Source organism: Eucyclogobius newberryi, unplaced genomic scaffold (genome assembly GCF_026437365.1).
Source record: "Eucyclogobius newberryi isolate DKJ021-1_F unplaced genomic scaffold, fEucNew1.0.hap1 SCAF_12, whole genome shotgun sequence".
Lineage (NCBI taxonomy): Eukaryota > Metazoa > Chordata > Actinopteri > Gobiiformes > Gobiidae > Eucyclogobius > Eucyclogobius newberryi.
The window spans coordinates 25,947,521-25,974,315 of NW_027315746.1; the positions used below are offsets into that span (position 1 = coordinate 25,947,521).

The 26,795-nt window shown below is 40.1% G+C and overlaps 3 protein-coding genes across 19 annotated transcripts in view; 2 read left to right on the forward strand and 1 right to left on the reverse strand.

Annotated features, from left to right (window-relative positions):
* Nucleotides 1-739: 739 nt before the first annotated feature.
* Nucleotides 740-8,073, reverse strand: abcb8 (ATP-binding cassette, sub-family B (MDR/TAP), member 8). Of its 2 annotated transcripts, none has more exons than XM_072441689.1 (16): nt 7,871-8,073; nt 6,694-6,967; nt 6,467-6,622; nt 5,339-5,433; nt 5,138-5,243; nt 4,905-5,066; nt 4,432-4,517; nt 4,266-4,363; nt 4,077-4,182; nt 3,978-4,011; nt 3,742-3,878; nt 3,163-3,257; nt 2,958-3,091; nt 2,725-2,872; nt 1,876-2,126; nt 740-1,003 (listed from the first exon to the last, which is right to left on the reverse strand). In XM_072441689.1, the coding sequence occupies exons 1-16, from the start codon at nt 7,963-7,965 to the stop codon at nt 920-922; spliced, it is 2,061 nt and encodes a 686-aa protein (XP_072297790.1). In that variant the 5' UTR covers nt 7,966-8,073; the 3' UTR covers nt 740-919. The 2 variants fall into 2 exon arrangements, with proteins under 2 accessions (XP_072297790.1, XP_072297789.1); XM_072441688.1 differs by having other exon boundaries at nt 6,694-7,012; nt 7,871-8,072.
* A 194-nt stretch (nt 8,074-8,267) lies between these two features.
* atg9b (autophagy related 9B) lies at nt 8,268-21,882 on the forward strand. The gene is made up of 14 exons (XM_072441687.1): nt 8,268-8,956; nt 9,350-9,393; nt 9,717-9,781; nt 10,664-10,834; nt 14,658-14,799; nt 15,141-15,889; nt 16,231-16,384; nt 16,666-16,845; nt 17,022-17,270; nt 18,103-18,344; nt 19,145-19,238; nt 19,494-19,590; nt 20,253-20,408; nt 20,480-21,882. Exons 1-13 carry the CDS (start codon nt 8,848-8,850, stop codon nt 20,390-20,392), a joined length of 2,436 nt encoding a protein of 811 aa, XP_072297788.1. The 5' UTR covers nt 8,268-8,847; the 3' UTR covers nt 20,393-20,408; nt 20,480-21,882.
* A 3,929-nt stretch (nt 21,883-25,811) lies between these two features.
* The window catches only part of obscnb (obscurin, cytoskeletal calmodulin and titin-interacting RhoGEF b), a 70,571-nt gene continuing 69,587 nt past the window's right edge, over nt 25,812-26,795 (forward strand). For 15 of the 16 annotated variants that reach the window (XM_072441717.1, XM_072441723.1, XM_072441726.1 and 12 more), the window contains exon 1: nt 25,812-26,060. The gene's annotated coding sequence lies outside the window, so the exon portion shown is untranslated. The remainder of the gene's footprint in view (nt 26,061-26,795) is intronic. The other variant, XM_072441735.1, reaches the window with a different exon arrangement.

A 26,795-nucleotide genomic window follows, 5' to 3' on the forward strand; every position in this document is an offset into this window, starting at 1 on the left:
CATCACATACCTTTGAGATATAAATGTATCTATATCCATATATATTTACATTCATATACAACATTTATAAATTAGTTTGTGTATATATCTGTTTTAATCAGGTTTTATTAGTTAGTTTACGATGGCAGGTTCTCATGTTATTCTAATTGTTTGTATATTTATATAAAGAAGAAGAAAAGTGAGAAATTGCAGGAAAACAGAATTTGTCATCAATGTCATCAATAAGCGACATTCCATTCAAAATGCAGGGACAAATTCACTCACATCGGACACCGTTGACAGTTTAATGCCACACCTGCTGCTCATGTTTAACCAAGAAGTTCAGCTATATATACATGTCCCAAAATGGTCAAACTGGGGAGACATTTGGCCAACATTTGAGTAAAATCTTAAATGTAATCATAATCAGTGGGCAGCTGGGGGCCACACTGCAGTGCCTGGGGGCCACACTGCAGATCATCTGCTTGGTCACAGTTTAACCCAAATCGTATACAACCTTAACATGGCTTGACAACCATACATTTGCCGAATTGCTCTTTATAAACATGAACTATTTGAATTTCAGGAATTTTCCAAAATATGTTTAATATTTTAATTCACAATTTGCAAAAAACATAAGCAAACTAAATGTTTGAAATATGGTAGATATAGCAGACACAGAGCAATTTTAATAAAATAAATAAAATATCTTCCAAATAAAATATCTTTATTATTAACATCTTTTTCTATAACAATAAAATGACTTAAATGAAATTTAGACTGTACAGTAGTGTTTGTTCCACCCCTTGGTTCATTCGATACATCTCATAAAGGACAAAGATACATTAAACCCTTTTCCTAAGCAAACACTTTCTGAATTAAGTTCAGTCTCACGATCAACACACTTCTATGCACTTGACTTCACAAGTCGTACGTGTGTTCATTTCTTCTCCTCTGCTCTTTGCCTGCGGATGAGGTCGGCGTATAGTCCTCCTTTGCTCAATAGTTCCACATGAGTCCCAGACTGAAAAGAGACAAGATGCGTGAGATGGTAATTAAAGTCTACAGTTCATTTAGAGAGAAGTGTCTGATAGAAGCGCATGAATGAACGAGCGAAGGGCCAGCTCAAGCTATCCAACCAGAGAAAACCACCACTAGATGTTCACCACCTAATTCAATCTTCTAATAGCTATAACTGTAATAGGAACTGGCTTGGAGGAATAAGACCATACAGTTTCATTTTGTTTTCCTATACTCGCAGCGTATGGTCAATTTCAAGACTTTTTACCATCATAAAATCAAGGAGATCCAATTAGTTGTTTCAAATCTTTGCTGCTGCCAGTTCTGGTAGCAGTGTATTTGCAATGAATAAAATAAATACATGTATGATTATTAAAGTGAACTCCAAACGTCAGTCTTTTACTTTCTATCTGACCTCACAAACGGTCACAACTCACTGAATTCTGGTGATGCCTCCAAGTCTGGAGAAATGTAGAGGGTTGACAGAAGGAAAGGCATTTGGTGCACAACCACTGACAAACTAAACTTGAAAATCATTTTTGAAATGGCTTAAAAATGGGACAGGAGATTTTCGGGTTCAGTTAAATTAGTTTTTGCAGAAGTTTTACAATAAACTCAGTAGGAATGTAAGGATATGCAAATCTCACGGTACAATATTATCCCGATATTCATTTCACGGCACGATATGTATTGCAATATTGTCTGACATAATTGTAGATGTGAGACTTTTGGTGTGAATTATTTGTTTATAAAAGTGCTAAATAATAGTAATTTCTTCATGTTCAGGTTATTGTTACATCTCTAACACTAAGAATTGTTAGAAAAGTTACACCGAGTGCGGCCCAGTACATAAAATACAAAATACAATATCTCTACCTCTACTATCTTTCCATTGCTCATCACACATATCAGGTCTGCTCCTTGAATGGTGCTGAGCCTGTGAGCGATGATGAGCACAGTGCGCCCCCTTGTGGCTCGGTCCAGCGCCTCCTGGACCACTCGCTCTGACTCTGCGTCCAAAGCACTGGTGGCTTCATCCAGCACCAGGATGCTGGGGTTCTTTATGAGCGCTCGGGCGATGGCTATGCGCTGCTTCTGTCCCCCGGAAAGAGTCACACCTCGCTCCCCTGGAATTCAAAGAAAGGGAAATCTAAAAGCTCAAATGAAACTAGTAACGTCAAAAATGAGGCAAAAAAAGGTTGAGACTGATTTCTGTTGAACAAATTAGTTTCAAGAAGCAAAATATTCACAGACATGGGTGTTAAATCATGTTCTTGAAACATTTAGATATCTGTGTTATTTATGAATGTATTTATTTAACCAGGTGAAAAATCCATTCAGATCGAAACCGTTTTTTCAAGGGTGATTTGGGGCAAAGTGAAAATTGCAGGATACAAAATGTACAGGTTTACACTAAAACAAGAGACAATTTCCATAGGATCCTCTGTGGTAAGCAATCTAGCTTACACATTTTTGTAATTAAAACAATTCTTACGTCCACCGCTCCTTCCAAATTCATACTTTCCTTGATGCAGCCTGCTGTCCATCCAACTATATTATATTAGTATATTCTGGAGTTTTTTGGGGGGTTTTTCCTTGTAAAAAATAAATAAATTTAAACTTAAAGAGATTCTGCCCAAACTGTCACTTTTTAGCATTTGTTTCACAACCTTGATTATGATAAGTGGGAGACAAGTGTTAATTATGGTTACAGAATGCACATACCAACCACTGTGTTATAGCCGTCTGGGAAGCTCATTACAAAGCCATGTGCGTTGGCCTGCTTGGCTGCATTAACCACCTCTGCATCTGAGGCCTCGGGCTTCCCAAAGCGGATGTTCTCTATGATAGATGATCCGAACAGCACCGGCTCCTGCACACAGAGAGGCTTTGAGCTGCGAGGAATTCAAGAAAAACAAAACCCCAAGAGGATTAGCATTCAATTAGCATTCCTTCACCTGATTTATGAAGCCAATCACTTGTCCCCTGAGCCAGGCCAGGTCCAGTGTCCGTATGTCCAGTCCGTCCAGCATAACCACTCCGCTGTTTGGGTCGTAGAAACGCTCCAGTAAGGAAGCGACAGTGGACTTACCTACAATTCAAAATAAAGTGTGAAATAACATCATCTTGCAATAGTTTGATAGCGCTTCATTGATTCGTTACCTCCACCTGATTCTCCCACGATGGCGACAGTTTTACATGGCGGCAGCGTTAAGTTAAGCTTCTTCAACACTTGGTGGCCAGGTCTGGTTGGGTAACTGTAATTATAAACATGTTTTATAACCATTTTGTAACTGAGAATAAAGAGTAAAACTAGTTAAAGCTCCTCGTGTTTTGTGCTGTTGAGTTTACAGTATTTGTAAATGACAATAAACTGACAACAACACAAATAACATTGATGAATAATGTAAAGGCAAAGAAACACTAGGACTGCAAAACATTTTATCTGACAATTAAGATTACACATTAGCTGAACACTATAATAAAACAGGATGATAAAGTACATATGATTCTAAGATCTTGTTATTATATCATTAAAAACCTATATATTGCTAGAATTCTTTTTGTTTTGTGTAGTGCTCTCAGGTCATGCTCTATATTTTTGGGTTAGGGTTATTTAGGCTATTTTTAAATACTATAAATAAATAAAATCAATTAGTTATTTTAAACTAAACTAAATAAAATGTGTATTCAAAATTAAATTGAATAAATGAAAACTATAACACACAAATTAAAACTAACCTAAAATAGACATTCATGAAGTCCACTCTCCCGATGAGTGAATGATATGGGATGCGACCGCCCACATTGATTGGAATAGTGGGATGTAAAGCAAGGTACTCAAAAACACGGGCCCCAGAACTCATTCCTCGCACCATCTACAAGAAAAACAAAACATATTCGATATAATAATTCTAACACGCTCACAAAAATGTCACCAATCAAAGAGTGATGTGACATTTTTAAATGTGACGTACCTGCCCAAACAGGATAGAAATACTAGCCAGTGACCTGAAACAAAGCATTTTTATTAGCTCAAGTAGAAGACAAATAAGTATTCTGTAAGTGATTTGTACCTCTGTACTGTCTGGGAAGCCACCAGGAATGACATGAGTTCTCCAGGGGACATTTCATTGCTGGATATTAACGTGCCTCCTGCAAATATAGTTCCTAGTACAATACCTATGCCAGGAACCAACAACACAATTAGCATTTTCACACAATACACAGCAGATCTTCCACAAAAAAACACAAAACATCCTCACAATTCAGTGCAATATTGGAAAGTCCTTGGAAAATGGCAATTCCGTTACCAAGACTTTCATTCATTTCGCAGGATTTGTCAACTTCGTGGGCATATAATCTTGAAAATGACAAAGTATGAGTAAATACTGTATGTAGTTAGTCTTCAAATGAGAAAAAGTTACTTACTGAAGCTCCCGGTCTTCCATGGCAAATGCTTTCACTGTGCGCACATTGCCAAGAGCCTCATCAGCGACACCTGTAGCTTTGGCGACCTTTGGGTGAAAACACAAATATAACATTTACACATGAGATTGTACATGGGATACTTTTTCTAGAGAAGACTGATGTGAGTTTTTTCATTGCCGATGCCGATACCAATTGTTCTGAATCCAGAGAAACCGACGGCAGATAAGCGTTTTGACAGATTTTGATTCTTTTCCCCAAATGATGATGAATTTTAAATGACAACATACCTGTTTTACTACAAACTGGACAGGTTTTGTGCAGTTCCAACTTCACGCTAAAGTGTTCAAATAAAAACTTTATGTAATCTTTAGGCAGCAGGACGGCTCAAACTAAATATCGGCATCTACTGGAGAAAAAAGTGCAAACACCGGTCTATCTCTAATACTTTCTATACTTAAACAACAGAATAACACCTGTTCTTGGGCCGCTCGGGACAGTTTCCTCAGCAGTGACCCCATGAGAGCTCCTCCCCCGACCAAACAGGGCAGAACCACCACAGTGAGTCCAGTGAGTTTGGGAGAAATGAGGTAGAGAGAAACGAAGCATCCGACCGTCTGCGTCACGCTCCTCAAGCCCTACGGAAAACAAACGTGAACGTGTGTTAACATTCATTAAATCTTCTTAAAACAACTCGGATTCATACTACCTGAGCTATAACTAGCTTAAAGGACGACTTGAATTCTTGAATATCGGCAGTCAAGCGATTCACCAGCTGCCCGGTTTTATTGGCGTCGAAGAAAGCCACATCCTGCCTACAGCAAGCGAGAGACAATCATGTATATACGGTATTTGTAGTGCAGCCGTTGTCCCATTTGTGTGTATTTTAATGAACATAAGCCTCCAGTACCTCAGTAAGGAAGAGAACAGAGTCTTTCTCATGTCGGCCGCCACTCTCTCACCCACTCGCGACAGCAGAATGATGTAGCCACTTGTGAGCAAGCCCTGCACACAGACTATGATTAATGAGCCCATCTTCCAGTAAATAACTCAATGACATTTATGAGTTTGCATGAGCATTTGTTTACGTGGAGGGTTAGCGGGTACAACAAGAAGAAATATATGCAAGAATTGTTTCAGCAGTATACATGCAATTATTTTTGGTTAATTTAATCAAAATGAACTGCAATGGAATCTATGAGGTGATCTATTGATATGTGAATTTGAATTATGGGTAAGTTATATCGACTAAGGCAACAACTAACAATTATGTTAGTAGTAGACTAGATTATTTGTTCCATTGGTCAACTAGTACATTATTATTTGTATTTCTAAATGAGAATTTTTACATACATTTTTAATCAGATTAAGGTAAAATATTCTGACTGAATAAATAAAAAAAACCTGAAACTATATGTATAATATTGATCAAAATCCTAAATTCATCCTTCTTTCTTTTTTGTTTAAATAATGATCATTTTAACTACCACAATTATTCCAATGAATCAGTGCAGTCCTGATATTGACAAAATGTACACTATTTTTAAACAGTGTTTAAAAACACTAAACACACTACTGTATGGACACTCAATATTCTAATTTTGAAATATCTCGAAAAACAAACATTATCAGCTAAAATACCAGCAATTTTATAAGATAAGATAAGATATTCCTTTATTGTCCCACATGGGGAAATTTCATAAGAGAGAGCGTTTACACCGGGCTGCCAGCTGTACCAGCGCCTTATGACGAACATATATTAAATATTAAAACATTTATAAATGTTTTAATATAAAATGTATATATGGTATACTGTTTCTCCCATCAAAAATGTTAAAAAAAATATTTAAATGTTACAAATCATTTAACTGATTAAAAAAAACCTATTTATACCATGTATCAAATTATCCTGCACAGAAGCCTTTTTACTGCCGTGTACTACAGGTCTCTCTTCCTCTTATTCATGTACTTTTCCCTCCCTTCCATCTTTGCCTTTATCCCCGACACATCTTTGCCGGCCTCTTTAACACCACCGTACCTGCATCGCGTACAGACTGAGCAGTTTCATCGCAGGAACTCTTATCTCATGGACGTAGTTTCCCGCTTGTTCTCTGAGATATCGCGCCACAACATTCACTAAATCCCCAAGCATCAAGGGGATGTGGATATTAAGAAGAGCAGCACAAAATGCAAGCTGGGAAGAAACACAATCAATCATTCTACAACTTGTGCTTCTCTTTTTGTATTTGACAATTTGACACTCACCACGACAGCCCCGATGAGAGCTAAAAACTGAGGTTTAACAAATTCCCAGAAAAGATGCCAGTTAAATTCAGGCGCGTCTTTAGCTGCTGTTGATACTTTATTGTTGTTGACGTCAGCTTCACAATACGCGACTTTACAAAACACTCGCCCGGACACTGTGAGTAGAGCTGGTGCCAGGAGGAAGCGGAGGGCAGATCTGGAGGGTCTGGGGGTCTTGGGAGAACTCTGCTGGAAGGTTTTCCTGGCCAAACTCTTGAAGTGACGGACTGCATTGCTGGAATGGAGTGAGGAGACGTTCAGTTCTGGAGACGTGCGTGACCTGTGTAGCAGATGCATGAATGATCATATACAGCCTCAGTGGGGATGGTTCCATATGGATTGTTTAAAGCCGATACTTTAAAGCACTTTTAAGATGCGGTTCTTTTCATGGCAGAATCATGGAGGTCTAGTAATATCTGCGTATCCATGCTCAGGAAAAATAAGAAAAAAAAGTGTGAACTATACACGGATTGACAGTTTGGTCGATTTATATTTGAAACTAGGCTTAATACAACAACATTATTAAAAATATCGATTTGCATAGTTGCATAGGGTACAAAATCCATTTTGTGGTAACAAAATATTAATTTCAGACCAAAAATTTGATTATTTTCTTACCCACATCAATTATACTTTTTAATCAAAAGGTTGATTTCAGAAAGTCACAAAATTGTGAGACAATCATCACAATTTTACAATTATCCATGATTCACAAACAGCACTGTAATCTTTAATTTGCTTTCTTTCACAAGTCTACCTTAATTAAATTAAACTTTCTGAATGAAACGTTGATATAGTCACACTGACAGCCAGATATTATAAGTACTTTACATGTAATAATCACAGCTATTAATAATGAACTGACTAATCTCGACATTCCTGTCCAAAGGTTTCGGAATGATGAGAAATTAGTTCTGTTGCCATTGTGAAACAAAATTAAAATACTATATATTTTGATTGGGAAACAGTCCACAAAGTATTTAAGTGGTCATCATATATTGCATTTGATTCATAGGCTATATCTGTCCTATGCTGTGTCCAGCAGCAGATTCCCCTGTCCTGTCCTGCCCTGTGATGTGTCCAGCAGCAGATCTCCCTGTCAGCTGTAGCCACATTAGCCCCAGTCACACACACATACCGTGAAAACCTGCAAAACTCCGCCGATCTACTGCTTCTACGCAGTAATAACGCAGGACAGGTCGAGTTGATACGGCAGCACAGTAGTTGAATCATTGTGCTCCCCTTTTCTTCGATAACAAGCTAATAAAGCAGTAGTAGTCTTTAAGCTCTGTAATCCACCGCAAACCCGCGGGCTGCCATATTGCCTTTGACCCAGAGTGCATTTCTGTCACAAAGTATTACATTTTGTCTTTATTATTTATGTAAATTCTTGGAAAACATACAACACATTTTCTTAGGGATAATTTGACTCATTTATAACATGGGATAATTAATTTTACTGTTAAAAAAACAACTCCGCGTACATACCGGATGTGACGTTATCTCATACCTGAAGTGACGCAATCTGTGTTTTGTTGACATTTGTTTGTGTAAGACAAAAACAGTGGACGCGCACGGGAGGATGGTGTATTTTGGACACTGCTTGACCTCGGCAGAGCTTGAACAGAGAAACGACGCTTCGATTTCCAAACAGCGTGTACATTCCGCCACAATCTCGCCCAGAATGCAGTGACGGCGAAGCGCAAACGACACTAAACTGAGCAGATGGACCGAGGAGGAGCAAGTCGCGAACAAAACAAAACCGTGTCACCCTGAGTAACGTTACAAGAGAGGCTGAATCATTCCCCAAGCATCGTGGGTTAGCGTGGATTGACGTGTTTTAATACGTATTTGTGAATCGTCTGCTGTAATCGTTAGTTAGCTTTGTAACCGTTTGCAAGACGTCCAGTGTTATTACGCTGTTATTGTTATGTGTCTCCGCCTGACTAGCCTGCTAGCCGCGAGCTAACGTTAGCCCTAGCTGCCCCAATATGAACTGCTGCTACGTTTACAAGGCACTCTGCGACAAAAATGTAGCAAATCTTTTAGAATAGCACAAGACAGTGTTTATTAAAAGTAGATTTATTAGGAATCGGTCCTGAGAATGTAAGGAAAATGGCAAACTTTGAAGAGTATCAGGTTTATCAGAGAATAGAGGATTTGGAGGAAGACTCCCCACCAGGAGAGGAAGACTTGCTGCTACACGTGCCCGAGGGCCTCAAAGGTAATAGCTTATAATGTATAATAACATGTGTATAACTCACCAGTAGTTATTTTAAGTTATTACATATTGACCATTTATAACGAAAAGTAATACGAGATTGCAACACAGAGCTTTCAGTTACTTTTGTTTTTCATGCCTCAAAATTGTATTTGAGCTTCACATAAAGTATAATTTATGGTTAAGTATTTGCCTAAACCGCCTTTATTTTAAGTTAAGTTAATCCGAATTTCACCTTTCACCATGATTTATATCATATTATGTTCCACTTTATGTTTGCCTCCGTTCTAGAATTTTGGATGTATTATTGTGTTTCCTAACTTTAGTTGCATGTTGTGATCAAACTAGGTTCTGTGTAAAATGGCAGCTGTCTCATTGTGCAATTGTACATTTCAGATTCATGGAACCACATCGAGAACTTGGACAACTTCTTCACTAGGATATCCTTTTACGAGATTTTCAACTTATGATTTGATTTTACTCAGAGATGTCAAGATTATATTATTGATAATTATGATTATTCAAGTCACAATGTCAACCCAAGAAGTAAAAACTATACCAGTAATCAACAAATCATGAAAATTATGTTATTTCCATTCACGTGATACTAAAAAAAACAACATCTTAATATAAAAGTGCTGGTTGTTTATTAATGTCATATTAACTTGAAAGATTGATTTCCTAAAGCTGGTCACATAATGATAAGAATGTTAAGAATTGTTCCTGTATCCTGGTGGATGTTTTCCTTGACTAATTTATCTACATCTATCATTTCCATCAAAAGAATGGATTCGCTTGTATGATACTGACTGAGTTTTTTGAGCTTGTGTGAGTATACTCTTTATTTATTTATTTGGTCACCCCACTAGTTTGCAGCTCCCATGTGCTACATACATGACTCTGGGAATGTGCCAAGAGTTGTTTTCGTAGACCAAATTGCTCCGGGACTCTATATGAACCAGCTCAACAAGATGATTCTTATCTTTAATAATCCCACTTGTGTAACAAGTTTTATAACTTGGTTTTATAACTTAACTCTATAACTTACTAAGTCATTAGGTTATGGTAAAAATAGCTATCAGTCCTATTTTTTTAATGCCATTAAAGTGCATATGGCATGTTTTCGTTCAGGTGTTTGGTGGTGCAGCACCTGTGGCAAATATGTATTATAGTTTTACATCAGTCAAGTTGCAGTTTGAGAAAGAAATTTAAAAAATAAAAATGAGAGGAATTTCTAAAACAGAATCCCGCTCTCTATGTCATCAATACAGACAGATAGACAGTTCAAACAATCATTTAACAAATGAAAGGTGTTGTTTTTTGTCAAATCATAACTACTGTGTAATTCATATGGTTTTTGGCCCTTGTTTACCTTTTATAGATAAAGTTAGATAACAGTTATGAAATTACCTCTTTATATGCCACATCTGCTGCTTATGCCCAACATTAAAAGCTAATCACAGTCACTAAGTTTCAGTGAAATATATAGTCTAACCTGCATTCCTATTGTAGCATGCTATTATATATCCGTTTATTTAATAAGCAATTAAAATTCCCTGCTGTGGGCCACCTTTTGCTTTTTATTTGGGAACAATTTACGAGTAATTTTTCGCTATCATTCATAATGTTATGCAATGTTGTTGTTGTTTTTTTTTAAGTGTTTGTGTTGTTAATTTTGTCCAATTTATGTCTCTTTTCTGACCCAAATAGTCAGTTTCTTTTCGTCGTCACATTCACAACGTTCCTGGTAAACTGCGTGGAGTATGACGTCCTTTTCGCTAACCGCCCCGTCAATCACACCGAACCAGGGCACAACCCCATGGACCGGAACAAAGTAACTCTCCCTGACGCCATCCTTCCCAGCCAGCAGTGCACCCAGAGGTAAATATACTCAAGATATTGCTATTATAGATTTGTGATTGTAGTTATAATTAGCCTCCTGAGCCAGTTCAAAGCTTCATTATCATTCCGGGACATTAAAGGAGCTATTTCAGAGACACTGCTCTGCATGGGTCTATTGTGGCTGACTTAATACTCTGTAATCACCAGCCTCTAACTCCTATGGGATATTTTTCAGACTACATGACAGAGCTTTCTCAGGACAGGACATTTTCAGGCTGGAAAAGTGGGACAGTGACCTATTAATCTAGCCGCGGGCCATTTTGTTAGCCTATAAAATAAAATGATACGCCAATTAAGATACGGTCAGTGACAGCGTTCTTCTTTCAGTAATGGAGACATAAAATTACTTTACAAAATTGTGGATCTGTATTTTATTTACTAAAAAGCGTGAAAGTGTTTAATTAAAAGTGATACACATGTGATGTTTGCCTTTTTACCAACGTCAATGAAGCAAATAAATTGTCTCGATTATAGATAAATAGATAAATGGAAATATTCTCATTATCTAACTAAATTTATGTTAGGGGTGGTTTCTTCTCAATTTGGATTTGATCACAATTTACTAATATCTTTAGTGTCTTTTGGAGGCAACTATTGTAAGCTGCACAATGAATCACAATCAAATACAAACAAAATATGTTTATTGTAGAATCTTGTTGTACATTTAGTTTAGACCTCTGCAAACATCTTCTGAAATGGATGGGATTGTCTTGAAACTACAAGACAATCACTTCATATATTCTGTCTTCTCTCAAATATTAATGCTTCTGGAGTTGTTTACAATGTGCACTCTGAACAAAAAATATCTCACTTTTAAAACGTATATCGCAAATCTAATAGCAATCGCACTACAAAATCACAATCAGATTATTTTCTAAAGTCTTTGCATACTTTACTGTGATTGGTTAAATCCACCCGTCACTCACAGGAGAGTGGAGGACGGGGGAAAGTCTGAGAAAACAAAATTACAATTTAATCCAAATTGTTTATTGTCACAGGGATTACTGGTAGATCAGGGTTTGATTGCTAAACTGTCCAGCCATATTTTAAGTACATGTTTATTGTTGTGAGATTAAAAAAAAACTGTGTATGCTATTGAACAGAGCATTTGAGTGAGGTCTGGACACTACATATTTACCATTTCCAGTGGCTGCACTCTCCTGACGGGATGTTTATTTCATATTTAGTGCTGTTGCTCTTGATTGCAACATTCCCGACGGCTCATAGTTATCCACAGGAAGGTATTTCAGTGCGATGTGTCCTGGGCTTACTTCAGGGAACAGAAACGTGTAATTGATAGCTCTGCTGAGGTAAAACTGTCATGCCGGCGTCACACACTGATGACTGCACTGGGACAGCAAGCTGACACTTCACCAGCCCAAAGAACATAGTCTGCTCGTCCTTGTCTTATATTTTTGCAAAACACGCAGTTTATTTTCCATCTTTATTTTGTCATGAACTATTTTTATTACAGCATTCTCGACAATCCGGAAAGGTGCATTTAATCTACTAGCCTAAGATGATGATGATATTATTATTTTAATTTGTATTTATTAGGCCCGAGCGCCACAAGCTGGCGAGAGGCCTATTAGTCTCGTAAGGCCGTGCAAAGCACAGCTGCGAAAGTGCACACGTAGTGCGCACGAAATCGAGCACGAAGCGCTCGCCCACTTCCAAACACTCACTAACGCACTCCTCCACTCATGCACGCCCCGTGCATACTAATTAGTTGTAGGAAAATGGAACATTACCGTTGTAAACGGGCGAAGCCCGTGCAAAAGTTCGCACTAAACGAGCACTTTACATTGGTCGTCATCCCCATATAAAGCACTCGTTTGCGCTAAGTAGCTCACGAATACGTTCCCCATCTCTTGCATGTTCCGTGCATATAAGCATGTAATGCAAAAATTGGGACCCACTCTTCTTCTTCTTCTTCTTCTTCTTCTTCTTCTTCTTCTTCTTCTTCTTCTTCTTCTTCTTCTTCTTCTTCTTCTTCTTCTTCTTCTTCTTCTTCTTCTTCTTCTTCTTCTTCTTCTTCTTCTTCTTCTTCTTCTTCTTCTTCTTCTTCTTCTTCTTCTTCTTCTTCTTCTTCTTCTTCTTCTTCTTCTTCTTCTTCTTCTTCTTCTTCTTCTTCTTCTTCTTCTTCTTCTTCTTCTTCTTCTTCTTCTTCTTCTTCTTCTTCTTCTTCTTCTTCTTCTTCTTCTTCTTCTTCTTCTCCTTCTCCTCCTCCTCCTCCTCCTCCTCCTCCTCCTCCTTCTTCTTCTTCTTCTTCTTCTCCTTCTCCTTCTTCTTCTTCTTCTTCTTCTTCTTCTTCTTCTCCTTCTTCTTCTTCTCCTTCTTCTTCTTCTCCTTCTTCTTCTTCTCCTTCTTCTTCTTCTCCTTCTTCCTCTTCTTCTTCTTCTTCTTCTTCTTCTTCTTCTTCTTCTTCTTCTTCTTCTTCTTCTTCTTCTCCTCCTTCTTCTCCTTCTCCTCCTCCTCGTTTAGTTTTGCGAAATTTTATGAAATTTGACACACAACTCAATTTTGGCATCCCCATCAAAAAGTCAATGAGACCCATGTCATAATTGTTATGGCGTTGCCGTAGCGATGACCAAAACCTCCCATGTTATTCCAATGGGGAAATCGCCAGAACATGTTTACACTTTAGACTTTCACAAACTCCTCCCAGGGCGTCAGCCCTATTAACCTGAAATTTGGTGAGACTCATCTTCAGGGGTGGACCGTTATTATTATTATCATCATGTGAGTTACTAGTGTGGATTACATACTGAGTTAGGTCAGTGTGAACTCTAATTCCTTGCAGTGCAGGCAGTGGAGATACAGTGTAAAACATATTTTTAAAAATGTGTAAATTATTCAGGTCGTTTACATTTGATGTGACACTTGATAATGCCTTCAATACGATTATATCACGATTTTGTAATAATCAGTCAATTGCACAATATTATGTATTATGTTTTTTTGCTTGTTAAACCTCTACCTGCACTAATATAATATGAAATACACTCATTTGAATCATCAAAACAGTGAATATGTCAAATGTATTGCACAAACAATTCCTTTCACTTTCACACAAGCAACAGAATTGGAACGCTGTCACAAAATAATTTAGGAAAATATGCGGAAAGATACTCGATGTCCACACAGCAGCCAACAATATCGAAAACTGCCAACTTTCATATCACGCTATAACGATATAACAATATTTTATTGACACAAATAAAAACACCTTGTCTGTCAGAGCACGTTGAACTATCACTATGTGTGTATATGACATGTTAGACTACTCATTTCACCAAAACATAGATAATTACGCTTTAACCAAAGAGCTTACCAGTTTTCTTAGGTTTTATAACTGTTACCTATACAATAAACATGCACCAAACAACACATTTCTTTTCTTAAATTAATTATTTAAACTGTAAAAACAAAAGTAATGCGGTTTCCACGCAGTTTGTTTGGAATTGTATGTATTAATGACATGGATGAAGCGATTCCTTTATTTAAATTTTTTATTTGTTTCTCCAAAACTTCACATACTGCCTTTTCACTGACATAAAACTGCATAAAAATAACCACTGGCTCTCTCGCCCTCAAAAAGATAGAAAAACATGAAACCCTGACTTTAATCTGTCCATTTACTCCAAGCAGTCAATTCTAAAAAGCTTATTTTTCCCTTGTGGTAAAGCCACTGTGGGGCTGTGGTAACATTATGTGACTGTCACATTCTGACCAACATGCTGTTTGTCACTTTGTTGTGTTCTTTAAACCTCCATAACCACAGTCTTCTGTTTGTCTCCAGGATTCAAGAAGACAGCTGGATAATATTTCTTCTCATCATGGCGGCCATATTCTGGATTTATCGACTCATCAAAGTATTTTGTAATATCCTGAGCTACTGGGAGATAAGGCAGTTCTATATCAAGGCACTGAAAATCAGAATGGTAAGAAAAAATGATGAGAAGGCGTTGTTAACCTTTCATTTCCTTATTACTTTAGTAAATAAGATAAGATAAGACATTACACAGACTGATGTTCTATGGGCAATGACACTTATATGTCACTTTATACCTTATTCATGTACAATGTTTACCTCAGCTGGTCTAAAAATGTACCACTTGAGATTATATTTGGCTTTCCAAGTACACCTAGAGCTAAACCGGGACGACTACAGTATATCAGGCCTAAATTACGGCTAGACATGGACTTGTTTTTTAGTAGAGCTTGTGTCATGGGAACATAGGGTGTGTTGTAATGTGTTTTTGCTTCATTCTCATTTCCCCAGGATGAACTATGCAACTTCACCTGGCAGGAGGTTCAGGACCGCCTCATCAGCCTGCAGCGGGAACACCAGATGTGCATCCACAAGAAGGAGCTGACAGAACTCGACATCTACCACCGCATCCTCCGCTTCAAGAACTACATGGTGGCTATGATCAACAAGTCTCTGCTGCCAGTGCAACTACAGCTCCCCCTGCTGGGTAATGTTGTGTTCCTTACCCAGGGCCTCAAGTACAACTTCGAACTCATTCTCTTCTGGGGTCCTGGCTCGCTTTTCCAAAACAAGTGGAACCTCCATCCGAAATACAAGCGCAGTGGAAACAGGCTAGAACTGGCGCAGCAGCTCAGTCGAGTCATCCTCCTCATCGGTTTGGCCAATTTGCTCCTCTGCCCGTTTATCCTGGTGTGGCAAGTCCTCTATGCGTTCTTTAGCTACACTGAAATCATCAGAAGAGAACCAGGAAGTCTCGGGGCGAGGCGCTGGTCGCTGTTCGGCCGCTTGTACCTCAGACATTTTAACGAACTGGATCATGAACTGCACGGGCGACTGGGGCGCGGGTACAAAGCCACGTCTAAATACATGAACTCCTTCACCTCGCCTCTGCTCACAGTCCTGGCCAAAAACGTAGCCTTCTTCTCCGGCTCGGTTTTGGCCGTGCTCATTGCGCTCACTGTCTACGATGAGGACGTCCTGACGGTGCAACACATTCTGACCGCTATCACTGTGCTGGGCGTGGTTATCACGGTAACCAGGTAAGAACGGGCAAAAGTAACTTCTAGCGAATATTCAAATTATTTTCTATATTGTCTTGATGTGTATTTTTGTGAAAAAGAAAACTTGTAGTGATCTTTTTTATTATCAATATTTATTTATTGTCACATTAAACCTTTTTACGTGCCAGAAAAGTGTCAAATTAGAATCAAAAAAGGAAGAAAAGTGAAAAAAAACATTTTAGTTTTCAAATAACGCTTTGATGAAGAATAAATTGAAAATATATTCAAATTTCGCCCCTGAAAATGCCCCTATTTGCTGCCTGCTGCCTGCTGTTGAACGTGTTAAATGTCATCTCTGTTTTGTCCGTGTCTGGTGCCAGGTCCTTCATCCCAGATGAGCATATGGTGTGGTGCCCTGAGCAGCTGCTGCAGTGTGTGCTGGCACACATTCACTACATGCCCGACCACTGGAGAGGACACGCTAACAAGAGTGAGACCCGGGACGAGGTGGCACAGCTGTTCCAATACAAAGCAGTAAGCACCTCACTGATGAGCAAAGGGAATTACACCTGAGCCGTGGCAACAGGCTGAAAGAGCAGAATTACTGCTGCATTTGTGGAAAACAGAGTCATTATTCTTCATTACACTGTTCTCGCAGAATTGCTGTCGGTCTTTAGGAGGAGTGGTGGGCTCATATCACACCGCAGCAAAATTAACTTTCCAATAAACCAAACAATAAGACTTTGACTTGAAGAAATACAGCCTGAATAAATGCTCAGCACAATAGAAGCTTTAAATATGACTGTCCTGTTCAGGTGTTCATCCTGGAGGAGCTGCTCAGTCCCATCGTTACGCCCTTCATCCTGATTTTCCACCTGAGAAACAAGTCTCTGGAGATCATCGACTTCTTCAGGAACTTCACAGTGGAGGTGGTGGGAGTCGGAGACATCTGCTCCTTTGCACAGATGGACATCCGGCGCCATGGAAACCCCACAGTAAGTACAGGCTTCTTTATGTCTTTGGTACGCAGCTATTGTAATCAAGGGACACTGCAATATTTAGTTTGACATAGTTTGTTGTATTTGCATGAACAGTTGTATAATCACAACAGTGGATTCACTTAATCATCTGGACATCTCGAGTTCTAACGTTTGTATCGTTCATGTTGCAGTGGATGTCCGAGGGTCAGACAGAAGCCTCCATTTACCAGCAGGCAGAGAACGGCAAAACGGAGCTGTCTCTGATGCACTTCACCATAAAGAACCCGCGCTGGCAGCCCCCCCAGGAGAGCTCCGTGTTCATCAGCCACCTGAAGGAGAAGGTCCACCACGACGCACTGACCGGCCCCAGCCCACAGCAGCTTATGTCCGAGGCCCCACTCTGCACCTCGCTGCAGTCCCACGAGTCCGGAGTCACTGGGGTGAGACCACATTGTAGAAACTTGCACTCTTTACACTTTGCATGTAGGAGACTTTGAAATGCTTTACATTTACAACTTGACAACTAATAAACCAATTAATCTAAACGGCATCAAAGGGGTGAGAAATATTGACCAAAAATAGCATCTCTCTGTTGTTGTTTTCATTATTATCATTATAGTGAATTAAATGTGCTGAACTTCAATGTGTTAAATTAATTACACTATTGCGAAAGAATCTCTCTATACCAAGTTTATTTTTAGTTTATTCTTGTTTATTATTTAGCTTTTTTGAGCTTTTAAATATCAAAAACATACCTGGAGTTGTCTTAAGGTTCATTTTAAAACCTGAGATGCCAAAGCAACAATACTGGAGCACGTTTAAAGGCCAATAACACTACAAATAATGCATAATATGTGCCCCTTCAATGGCTTACCTTTTAAACAATTACCCTATAGTCTAATTTTGTGTAGTAAATCTTCAAAAGAACAATTATACTTTGATATTTTGTCATATGGCCCCTATCCAAGACATCAACATAAGAGAATTTCTTTTCTTTTTTTTTTTAAACACAACAGTCATTTTGTCTTTTTTATGTACAGTACAATTAGTTTCAAAAAAAGCTTTCTTTTTTCTTAAAAAGTTTTCTCTTTAGAAAAGCTCTGCTCGCTCTGAGTCCCTGAGCGCACCGCACCCACACCGCCTGTTACCGCCAATGAAATAAAGTTCTTATTCAATTTGCACAATCAAAGTCAAAAGTGAAGCTGTAAAGGTTTTTACAAAGCAATATACTGCACATTTGTATTGACTGCTCATATTAAACTGTTGTTGCAGCCTGATAACCTCCTGGCCAGTGTGTTGGCTCACCCCATGTTGACGGCGTCTGGACTTCAGGGTCGTGAGCACCGCTTCATCCCTCCCAGCACCGCCGCCTCTGCTGCGGCCAGCGTCCTGGCCTCTCTGTCCTCCTCGCAGCTCCACGGTCACACCAGCAGAGGGCGCTCCCACGGCCCGCTGCCCACCTCCATCCACCCAGAGAGCACCATGTACCACAGCGCCCACACCAACAACGACAGGTACAAACCACAGCCCCAGTCACACGGGCCAGAGAGACTGTGGCTGGAGAAGTTGCATAATTCTAACAGAAAATAACCTTAAAACAGGGCCTTAATTAAGATTAAAGGGTTTAACACATAATAGTATATTTGAGGTCTTTTTAATGTTAATATTTACCCTAAAACACTTGCAGAATTAAACCATGTTTGTGTCAATACACCTTATGGACACAAACGCTCATAATTGTTTAGTTTACTTCACGACTGATTAGGGATGTCAAGATGATCAGATTAATCGCTAATTGTGATTATTTAGGTTACAGTATAATCGTAAAAAGACAACAAAAAGAAAATTGTGAAATTTTTTTGAAGATTTTTTTTGTTTTTCTAACTAAATTAGGTATTTTTTAGTTCAATTAAAATAAATGTGATGATTTTAGAAGAAGTCCTTTCTGCTCAGCCAAAAAAACCTAATGTAAAGTGCTTTTTTATCTTGCTGTTTGTGTCAAATGAATCATTCAGAAAGTTTGACTTCATAATGTCACACATTGAGAAGAGGAAAGAAAATGTTGGATTTCACTGTTGTTTTTGTCTTGATGTTAATAATCGTGAATCATTTTTAAATCGCTCAAATTTGAAATCGTGACGTGCCTACGACTGATACTATAAAGGAAGAATGTATCACCTAAAATGTTCCGCATTGGTTTGGTAGAGCATTAGGTAAAGTACAAATATGATAAAGTGTGTGCTATGGCGCCTACCTCGACGACAGAAGGATCTTATTGGCGAGCCGTAAAACAAGTGACAACCTTTTCTTTCAGTATGTCGGCCAGTGACTACCACGGGAGAAGTAACGCACTGCGGTCGGAGTTCGCCTCGGCAGAGATGAGCCTCCACGCCATTTACATGCACGAGGCGAGTTCACCGTACACATCCTTTCACATTTACACAGAGCCAAACTGTAAAACATGTCTTTAAACACGGTAGTCAAGGTGTAAGACAAATGTGAAATATCTGTAAACAAATAACAAAAGTGTAGAAATATCACTTTATACCCCTTAACCTTTCTTTAGCATGTTTTTTTGGGGGAAACAATATACTCTTGCACAATATTATCTACATTTGTCTATGTTTCCATTATGAAGGATTGTTCTGTGCTCTGTCCTACAGCTCCACCAGCAGAACTCTCAGTCACAGAGAGTTTCAGGACATTGGCAGAACCCGGTGCCAATGAGAGATCTTCATCCTCATTCTCACCATCACTCTGGTATTCACATTTGTCTGGAAGAATGCACTATATTATTATTATTATTGTTGGATGGCTGCACAAAGCTTCTGTACTGGTCAGAAGAACAAATAGTGCTGCAGCTAACGCTCGTTTTACTCATCCATAAGTCGAGTGATTATTATTCTTGGATTAATCAATTAGTTGTTTGTGAAAGCCCCAGGAATGTGAGAGTTTTACTAAATTTAACTCAAATGCAGCTAAAGTGAAGCCGCTTGAAGACATCCTGAGTGTACTGTATATATGTCATCGTTTTTTCACCAAAAACACAAAAGGTACATTTTTGTTGTTATTTTGGTGAGTCTCAATGTGTCTCCAGGTGTTAGTTAATTCAAAAGTTTAGAGATCAAAGTAAATTAAAAAAAGAAAGAGTCCAAAACAAGTGTCGCATTTAGTCCAGAGTCCCTCAAATCTGTCCATTTCCAAATTAAATCTGAACGTTAGCAATATTAAAAATTTCATATTGCTCCCAAAGCAAATGTTGATTTAATTTATTTTATTTTTATGAAAGCTATGATTTGGCTTTTCAACATTATTCCTACTTCCTGAATTAAAAAATCGTACTGTTATTAAAAACACAGACCTTAAATGAAATGAAGTAAACTCCCTGGTGACCACTAACACTGTGTTCTTCTGATCGGCAGGTGGTCTGAGCACCAGCCTGTCCATGCCCACCCCTGTGCACCTCGGAGGCTGGAAAGAAGAGGACGAGGAGGAAAATGAAGACGACCAAGAGATAAACAGCGGGTCGCCTCCTAAACAGAGCGCCGGGAGTAGCTGCTGATGCCTTGCGTCATAAAGTACGACGACTTTGCAGATCCGTTTCGACAAATACCGACCGAAATCCAACCTTTCTTCTCCTCTTTTCCAGTGTTTACATCGTACTTTCTTCAGTGAACATCGTGGCCTTAGAAGATTTTGATTTCGGGGTTTAGAACGGACCTTTTTTTTGGACGTCCACGGAAAGCTCGCATCAGGGCGGGGCCAGTCCCGCGCGATAACCACTGTCTCACTGCACCTTTATGCCCCGCCCCCTGCCCCCAGCTACGGCAGACCGCGGCATCAGGGAAATCGCTTCGTCTTCCGTCCGCCGCGTCCAAACCAATGCCATATCCTTGTACAGACCACAACCGCAAAGGCTTTTTGTGAATGTTTTCCAAATCGGAATCGCAATTGGGTTTTGTAGATTTGAGCTTCTACTTTCAGCAAACCGCCATCTTGAAAGACAAAAAAAAAACAACACGGCCACTATTTTTTACATGTTCCCTCAGCATTTGTAAATACACTACAGCGTCTTACTTCAGCGTTTATTTGAAAAGTAGATATTGACCGCTACGCGCATGGGTTGACATCTTACTCACAACGCTACATGCTGCTACTGCAATTGGAATACATATATTTTACACAGTATTTGCTCAACTGACACCAACTAATGCAAGATTTCTTTACGTTTTGGGGGTAAACTTGGCCAGATTCTTGCCTTAACATCTTGATATTGACCTCCTTCGATACCTCATTGGCAGTGGGAAAAACATCTCTGTACCTCCCGAATTAATTTGTCTAAATATAGAGGAAAAAGAAGTGTTTTTGTAGTGTACAGAGTAAGAAGCGTCGTTGACAGCGTTTTTACTGTCCGTTGTACATTTGTATCGATAATTGTTTGTTCTGGAGCCACGCATCAGAGCTCCTTGTAAACAAAAGAGAAGAATGCGAGAATGAATCCAGTATAAAAAAAAAAAAAAAGAAAGAAAAGAAACAGGGTGAGATTGCTTTTACAAATCATATCTTAAAAACAATAAAACGTCCACACATTAGTATTTGTGTTGGCTTTAGTTTGGAGCTCGGAAGTGTTTACCACTGAAGTATCTGTCAGCGTTTGCTAACATTGCCCAGAAGAAAAAGCAGTCTTGCTTCTCTTTGCTTTATTTATTATCAATCCCCCTCTAGTTATTTAATTAGACAAGCAGACTATTTATTGGCAGAAGTATTTAAATTCTATAAATAAAAATATTTACCACCAAATGTTATGAAGGAATTGCGATTTCAATCTGAATTCCTCATATTTAGTTTTAGAAAAGAAAGAACTATTCACATATCAAATATCATGTCAGATTATGTAGTATTTGTTGATTAATCCATAATGCATTACAGTTTTATCAAAAGTACCAGTTTATTAGGAAGACATTTATATTATTAAAAGGTTGAATGTTAAATTGTATTCTCCAAAGTAATCAAAAAGTCCTTTATTATTCCTTTCTGCGAGAAATCTTTCAACATTTTTTGGAATTAGGACGTCTAACTATAACAAACTTACTAACCAATCATTCAAAACTACTATATTTTACATAAAGAGACTTGTTTTCACCCTTTTTATGATTTGTGTGATTTTACTTTGTCATTGTGCGTACAGTAGCACTCAATGGTCAAACGTACATTCTCTCAGTGTTGTGATCACGAGTCAACTGTGTGGACACTGGCTGCTGGTGGAAGGTCACGTTTCTCTGCACGCCTCAATGTGTTGTTTTATTTAAGCCGTGCCTTAGTATTAAGGATGTGCTCACTATAAAAAAGCCATTTCTCTGCTATTTATGTTCACGACGAGAGCAGCAGATATGTTGGAGACTCGTAACTTGTTTTTTGTTTAGGACTATATCAACATTATGCCAGTCAGAGCATCATGTGACTGGAAAAGGTGCTACATTTTCTCATTTTGACTTTGTTTTTGTTATTTTCTTTGTTTGTTTGTTTGTTTGTTTGTTCGTAGGTTCCACAAGAAAACAAACAGTTTAAAAAAAGTCAGACAGGCCAAAATATGTCGTTTTGGGCACAGCTTTATGACACGTGTTATCTGTGTGTGAGTAGAGAGACAAACCTATCTTCTTTGGAGTGTATTTAATCATTTTAAGAGTGGCTGAGATGATGTGACGTTTGCTTGAGAGAATAAAAAAACCTACTGGAATCTGGTGTGAGTTTGTGGTGATTTTCTGCCCTCTGCTGGCGATCCTCGGCAGCACATGCAAAGTGCATCTTGACATTTGGCTTGTGATGAGAGAAAAAGATGCCAGCTTAGTTTTGAGTTACAATGGCTGAGGTTATTCTAAAGGCCGAGTATCTTGTATTTATACTTGGGAAATGTTCCGTCTGTTAAAGACAGTGTAGAATGAGGGGATCTTAAGTATATATTCATTGCACAAATATGTAAGACAATTTAATCACCAGGGTACAATACACTGCAATATAATACAAGACAATTTAAAGTGCAACTGACAGGATAAAGCAACAATGTTTAACTTTCTGGAGGTAGCATGTCATCTTTATAAGTTGGAACTATACCAGAATTAAACTTTTATTGCAATAAAAACAACCAAATTTAAAAAAATGTTACCTTGTTTTCCAATTTTGTAAGTATAATGTTACTTCCTGCTTGATCATGAGCAGTATATGTGACATAGGTAGAGCAGAGGTCATTCATAACATTCCTGGAGTGTCCAAGGTCTCGTATAAAACGAAAGTTTCATATGTAACTACGGTTCTATGAATGAACAGGCGCTCTGTCACTCCGAATCCTTGCGGTTTCGTGAGAAGATTCTGAGAACGGAGTGATGGATGGCGGGGGAATATATTACCTCTGGGGTGCCATCCAGGGTCACAGGTGTGACTCATTTGGTATTACTACTCGAACTGCGCATGTGCGAAGAGAACATTCAGTGCCTCAGCACCGCCCTCTGGCGGTCAGTAGGGATGAAATATAATATATATATATTTATACTCTTTGGTCTGTTCTCTAATAGTGTATTTCCACAAGGGAGCTGCAGGGGGAGCTCTATCGCTGAAATTACTTCATTCTACTTGAAGGTATTTTTGAGCTATAAAAATACATTTTATATATACAAGATAGGAAAGATCAATGCTATCCTGTGGAACATTCTAGCAGAGCAACAGCATCTCCATGAAACCGGTGCAGAACCCCTCGCATAGTGACATCGTGCACCTTTAAATGACGTGTAGGACCCCTGCAGACACTCAAGATTAGATGGAGAGATCTGAAAGTAAAAGAACATGCTGTTTACTACACTGCATGAAATGTTTCTACAGCGTCACACATACATTTGTTAAGCCTTTTAAAATGTCATTCACATAAAGAGTATATTCTCTCGGGCAGTTTGTTGAAATGTTCCATTTTGTCACTGTGTAACGATGGAAAGCAGCCGCAGGAGCCAGCAGCAGCAGACGAGTGCGGAGCAGCAGTAACAGTGGATTACCGTGTGCTAGAGTTACTTTCTGCAGTTTAAATCAGGGGCGTGCGGCCTGCTGCTGTCACTCATGCCTCTGTGGGGGGAAAGCCCGCTGCAACAACACGGACAAAACACCACACTTCCACCAGGGAAGAGGAAGAGGAAGAGGAAGAGGACCTGACTGTAGCATAGGCTCGAGACAAATGGGTAAAACAGCATTTAAAGTGACTGAACAGCTGCATGGTTTATGGACGACATGATTGGGCCTGTTCATGTTGTGATGTCATGTTGTAATCATGGGGCAGAACAGCTGATTCAAACAGCTGAGCAAACCCCGGCCTCATGAACAGCACATATTTGATTCATAATGTCTGGATACTTGTGTGAATAAAGTATTTGTTAGAGCACTACATCCTTATTATTGAGACATACTGTATTATGCAAAATCAACTTTAATGAGATTTAAACTGCGATACAACAATGTTTCCTCCTCATTAATGTACTGTTCAAGTGCTCAGAAAAGTCCTGTTTCCTCCTACCCCTTGTCCCCGCCCACATGCCTGTACTTTGTTGAGATTATTTGAAAAATGAAGACTGAGTGATACATGTAGAGTCAAGTCAGACCCTTGTTTCTGTAATAAAAACATTCAATTAAAATACAAATTTGTTCCTTGCTGAAAATCTGCAGTTTTGAACGGGAGTCAATCGTCCTGTTTCTATTATTAGGCTGTTTTATATCAATATTGCAGTGACAAAATAATAATAATATACTTACTCTGCCCTTACCCCTTCCCCTGTCTCTGCACCTGTCTCTGCACCTTGCCCCTGGCTCTGCTCCTGGCCCTGTCCCTGCCTCTGTCTCTAGCCCTGCCTCTGGCCCTGCCTCTTCCTCTGCCCCTGTCTCTGCCTCTGGCCCTGCCCCTGACCGTGTCTCTGGCCCTGCCTCTTCCTCTGTCTCTGCCCCTGGCCGTGTCTCTGGCCCTGCCTCTTCCTCTGTCTCTGCCCCTGGCCGTGTCTCTGGCCCTGTCTCTGCCTCTGGCCCTGCCTCTTCCTCTGCCCCTGTCTCTGCCTCTGGCCCTGCCCCTGACCGTGTCTCTGGCCCTGCCTCTTCCTCTGTCTCTGCCCCTGGCCGTGTCTCTGGCCCTGCCTCTTACTCTGTCTCTGCCCCTGGCCGTGTCTCTGGCCCTGTCTCTGCCTCTGGCCATGTCTTTGTCTCTGTCTCTTGCCCTGCCTCTGGCCCTGTCTCTGCCCCTGCCCTGTCTCTGGCTCTGTCTCTGCCCCTGGCCCTGTCTCTGCCCCTGCCTCTGCCCCTGTCTCTGTCTCTGCCCCTGCCCCTGTCTCTGCCCCTGTCTCTGCCTCTGTCTCTGCCCCTGCCCCTGTCTCTGGCCCTGTCTCTGCCTCTGCCCCTGTCTCTGCCCCTGTCTCTGCCTCTGCCCCTGTCTCTGCCCTTGTCTCTGGCCCTGTCTCTGTCCCTGTCTCTGCCTCTGTCTCTGCCCCTGTCTCTGCCCTTGTCTCTGCCCTTGTCTCTGGCCCTGTCTCTGTCCCTGTCTCTGCCTCTGTCTCTGCCCCTGTCTCTGCCCTTGTCTCTGCCCTTGTCTCTGGCCCTGTCTCTGTCCCTGGCCCTGTCTCTGCCTCTGTCTCTGCCCCTGTCTCTGCCCTTGTCTCTGCCCTTGTCTCTGGCCCTGTCTCTGTCCCTGGCCCTGTCTCTGCCTCTGTCTCTGCCCCTGTCTCTGCCTCTGTCTCTGCCCCTGTCTCTGCCCTTGTCTCTGGCCCTGTCTCTGTCTCTGCCCCTGTCTCTGCCTCTGTCTCTGCCCCTGTCTCTGCCCTTGTCTCTGCCCTTGTCTCTGGCCCTGTCTCTGTCCCTGTCTCTGCCTCTGGCCCTGTCTCTGCCTCTGTCCTGGGCTGAGTGAGCTCCTATCTCTGGTCTACGGTAAATGACAAGTCTATTTTGGAAAGGAGGCTGCGCCAAACGAGGCACGTCAGCTCTTGGCATCAGAGGCTCTGGAAAAGAAAGGAAAAAATAAGTCTGGTCAGCCGCCCACTGCAGGGGACTGGGGATGTTCCATCATCCTGGATTTACTACCATTTTACGGATATTTCAGCACAAACAGCGTATTTTCACTGGAATTGTAACGTTTGGAAGCGGAGACACCGGAAGGAGACTGGAACTCTGAAGATTTGGCCCACGTGATTTAGCTGCGGCTGGAAAGACACAAGGTGAAAATCATCACCTTTAGATTCATGTTCATATCGTCTACACTGAAGTTTGTGCATGTTAGATTGTTTAAAGCTGTGCTGGCATCACTGAACATTATATTTCTGAATCGTCACTAAAGTTTGGCTCTTTTGACGCGCACTTTGTTGCGCTTGTTTGGCCCGAGCGCCACAATTGAGGCCTCATTATTATTCTGTCTCTTCACGAGCTTAAACTGAAGCTAACAGCAAATTAGTTCACTTCTCATAGAATCCTACATCATTTACTCAAAAGAATCCACATTTACACGATTGTAAGTGCAGCATTTGAAAGTGTTTTAAGCGTGCTTTATGTGATATCTGCTCTCCAAATGGCCATGAGCAGAGACGCGCCCTGACAGCTGAGGTTATTTTTGGGCCTCGGCTGCAGTTCCAGCTTCAGAGGTGACAAAGCTGCCAAATGTCACTCTGTGAAAGGCACATATCTGCTCAGCATGACCTTGCTGCGCACAATCCAGTCAGAATGGTGTAATTCATGTTTCTAATCACCTATAATGACCAGGCTGTATTGTTTTAATGTTAAAGTTATCCCACAGTATGTCTCTGAAGCCAGGGCAACACAGAAGGCCCCTGGGCCCCTGACTGACACTGACATCCTGCTGTGAATGCCAAACTGAGCAGGATTTATGGTTATTTTCATAACATAATATAGTTCCCTCCACTGACCCGGGTCCACAGGCAATAACTGACATACATTGA

Excerpts from the sequence above, each read along its gene's own strand:
- atg9b (XM_072441687.1), top strand. The coding sequence starts at position 8,848 with ATGGCAAACTTTGAAGAGTATCAGGTTTATCAGAGAATAGAGGATTTG. Across the intron at positions 15,890-16,230 it reads GTGGTTATCACGGTAACCAG|GTCCTTCATCCCAGATGAGC; the intron begins GTAAGAACGGGC and ends GTCTGGTGCCAG. Across the intron at positions 16,385-16,665 it reads AGCTGTTCCAATACAAAGCA|GTGTTCATCCTGGAGGAGCT; the intron begins GTAAGCACCTCA and ends TGTCCTGTTCAG.
- abcb8 (XM_072441688.1), bottom strand. The coding sequence starts at position 7,965 with ATGATTCAACTACTGTGCTGCCGTATCAACTCGACCTGTCCTGCGTTA. Across the intron at positions 6,623-6,693 it reads CTCTCATCGGGGCTGTCGTG|CTTGCATTTTGTGCTGCTCT; the intron begins GTGAGTGTCAAA and ends GTTTCTTCCCAG. Across the intron at positions 2,127-2,724 it reads CGGCTATAACACAGTGGTTG|GGGAGCGAGGTGTGACTCTT; the intron begins GTATGTGCATTC and ends TTTGAATTCCAG.